The sequence below is a fragment of the Morus notabilis genome, unplaced genomic scaffold, assembly GCF_000414095.1.
Source record: "Morus notabilis unplaced genomic scaffold, ASM41409v2 Scaffold125, whole genome shotgun sequence".
NCBI lineage: Eukaryota > Viridiplantae > Streptophyta > Magnoliopsida > Rosales > Moraceae > Morus > Morus notabilis.
The window spans coordinates 13,909-16,713 of record NW_010363325.1 but is presented as its reverse complement, the minus strand read 5'-3'; the positions used below and the strand labels follow the sequence as shown (position 1 = coordinate 16,713).

The 2,805-nt window shown below is 33.5% G+C and overlaps 1 protein-coding gene across 1 annotated transcript; it reads right to left on the bottom strand.

The window, feature by feature from the left end:
- Window positions 1-304: 304 nt before the first annotated feature.
- LOC21397672 (transcription termination factor 4, mitochondrial) lies at window positions 305-2,520 on the bottom strand. The gene is made up of 2 exons (XM_010104180.2): window positions 2,300-2,520; window positions 305-603 (listed from the first exon to the last, which is right to left on the bottom strand). The coding sequence occupies exons 1-2, from the start codon at window positions 2,441-2,443 to the stop codon at window positions 448-450; spliced, it is 300 nt and encodes a 99-aa protein (XP_010102482.1). The 5' UTR covers window positions 2,444-2,520; the 3' UTR covers window positions 305-447.
- Between the last annotated feature and the right edge of the window lie 285 nt (window positions 2,521-2,805).

The window sequence follows — 2,805 nt, the reverse complement described above, 5'->3', positions numbered from 1 at the left end:
AAGAGCGTCAGAGAAATTGCCAGTACTTGAAAAATTACAAAAGGAGCTAAGTAATTAGAAAGACACAGTTATGCTTTTTGAGTGTTTTTCCTAGTATAGGCAGACAAGAAACTCTCGGACGCAAGACATGGGTCCAAGGAAAGCTTTTCCTTGAAAGTTTGGTCTCTGTACCTTCCTATTTCTTCACCGACATCCAAACAATTGGATTACCTCTCAACTTCTCCAAAATAAAACAATAGAAGACAGAAGGATTGAACTTTCTCCTAATTTAACTCATTATGTAAGCATATAATTCTTCAGTGAAAAAACCAGGATACTCTTTCATATGGAATAGAAGAATAGAGCTTTTTACATAACTAATAAAACTGCCCAAGTGAATAAAAAACAAGCATTGTGCGGGTCCTTTGAAATATGGTCACGAAAGGGAATTAGAAAAAGTTTAGCATGTTAACCAGTTTCCTGCTCGAATTCTTCACCTTCAGATTCCTCTGCATTGTCAGCATCGTCGTCATCTGCGTCGTTGTCATAGTCTTCCTTGTCATTGTCAGTAGTGGTTTTCCCAATCACAACAACGTTGCTATTAGTCTTCCTGATTTCATTCAGCTGGAAAACCATTCACATGAGATATTAACATCTCAAAGAGGAGTTTTAAAATAAGTGGCAGGAAAATCATAGTGCAAAACCTTTTAATAAAAGTAATATAACACTTGTACTGTTGTAGACATAAACAAGAGCAAAAGCATCCACACAAGTAAGAGAGAGAAAACGGGATCATTATTCATTAGCAACTTCAAGTTATACATTTTCCTCGACTCGCTAATGCTTGAAGACGTCTGCTCAGATCACAATCTCTACAACTATGAGATATTTAGGTCCCCAAAAAGAGGGAAAAATGAAGGCTTAAAATGGGGTTTATGCGCGATGGGTCAGTGGTGGAGCTAGGATTTTAGTTCAGGAAGGGCAAAACTAAGAACATGAAAAATAATAAAAACCCTCAAAATATCAACTCCGAATAATATTAACTAATTGGAAGCGTGTGTTAGGCACATATATAAATAAACTTCTTGCTTAAATATCATTCTCATAACTTATTAGTTCATAAGAAAAAAATCTAGTAGAATGGACGAAATGGTACTATAGAGCTTGTTTAATAGGAAGGAAAAGTAGAAGGATGATTAAGGATCAGAGGATTAATGGAAGGATTTTTTGGAACATATGATTTTTTTTTATAGGATGGAAAAGAGTAGGGAATAGACTTCAAAGAACCCAAGTTTTATCTTCCAAATATAAAAGGATCAAAGTAGCCAATCGATACCAAACACAATAAGAGAAAAGTCCTATTCCTCTACATTTTCCTCACCTAAACTATATACCTTTGTTTCCTTCTTACAAAAACACAGCCTTTAGTCCCAACTACCCAAGTTTCTGTAGTTCTGAAATGAGCTCAGAATTGTCAAACGCATATTCTTTACTGATACACTGACCTTCAAATCCAAATGTGTGATGCTTTGACGCTCCAACCAACTGGGGTTCCAAATCACCACTTCTTTATTATTATTATTTTTTTTAGGAGTCAAAATTAAGTCCTCATTTATTTCACTGATTTGAGTTTTTAATTCTAAATTTTTAGAGTTAAAAAGCTATAAAAAAATAACACGTCTAATTTTTTAAAAAAACTCTAATAAAATGTTACATCTCAATTCAAATTAAAAATTTGAATCCGCGAAGGAGCGAGGCCTAAACCTCTTTGTCACTGTAAAAAAAATTCCTTTTAGATAACTTGTAACAAGAATGTAATTAAATTGGTCCATCACAAGCTCTAAAAAAATCAACAAACATAAGATCTTTTTTTTTCCCCAAGAATCCATTTGTATTACAATCCTGGTCTAAAATGTAGACAAAATTAAAAAGTTTTAAAACTTCGTAGTCTATCTCTTTCACCCCCTTAAGCTCATAGAGTACTTTGCAACTTCCTTTCAACTCAGTCAAGTATACGCACCAAGAAAAGGGGAAAAATAAAATTTCTGAGAAGAAAGACTCAAAAGACTAGAATTTAACTCTTAATTGCATATCAACCCTACACAGCCATTTAACTGACGAACCCTAATCTTCTTCAAAATTTATATGAAATTTTACACTAAAATGGGATGAATATCGAATTAATTCTTACCCGATCAAAACAAACTCACATTTTTTTTTAAAAAAAAAAACAACAAACAGCTTGAAATCGGAAGCATTTCTCGTTTGTTTTAGAAGTCGGAGAGATTCAAAAGGGGGTGAAATGGTGAATTTATGTTACCTTGTCTTCAAATTCGGACTCTTCCATGGCGAGGAGGAGTTCTTCGTTGTGGGGCTGAGGCCACTGAGATGGAAGCAACAACGACGTCGGAATCTTCGTCGTCGACCATGTGTACTCCGTCATGAACCCCGGGAACTGCAACATTTTCTCTCCACTTCTTTTCTTTCTTCCTAGGAAAAGATTTTCAAACGACAAGTCGCAGTCTCATAGCCCATAGGTGACTTTCAAGTGGTGTTTCTATTATTTTATTATTGTTATTATTATGGTCTTTTTAACCCGTTCACCTCACCGATTTGAGTTTATAATTAAAATTTTATTATAGTAAAAAATTCTCATAAATAGTCACATCTAATTTTTTTACTACAGTAAAAAATATCACATAAAATCACATCTCAACTCAAATTACAAACTCAAATCAACGAAATGAACGAGTAAAGTCATTTAAATTTTTTACTTTAACAATTAACTCTTCAAATTTAGAAATTTATTGTAATTTACCATATTTT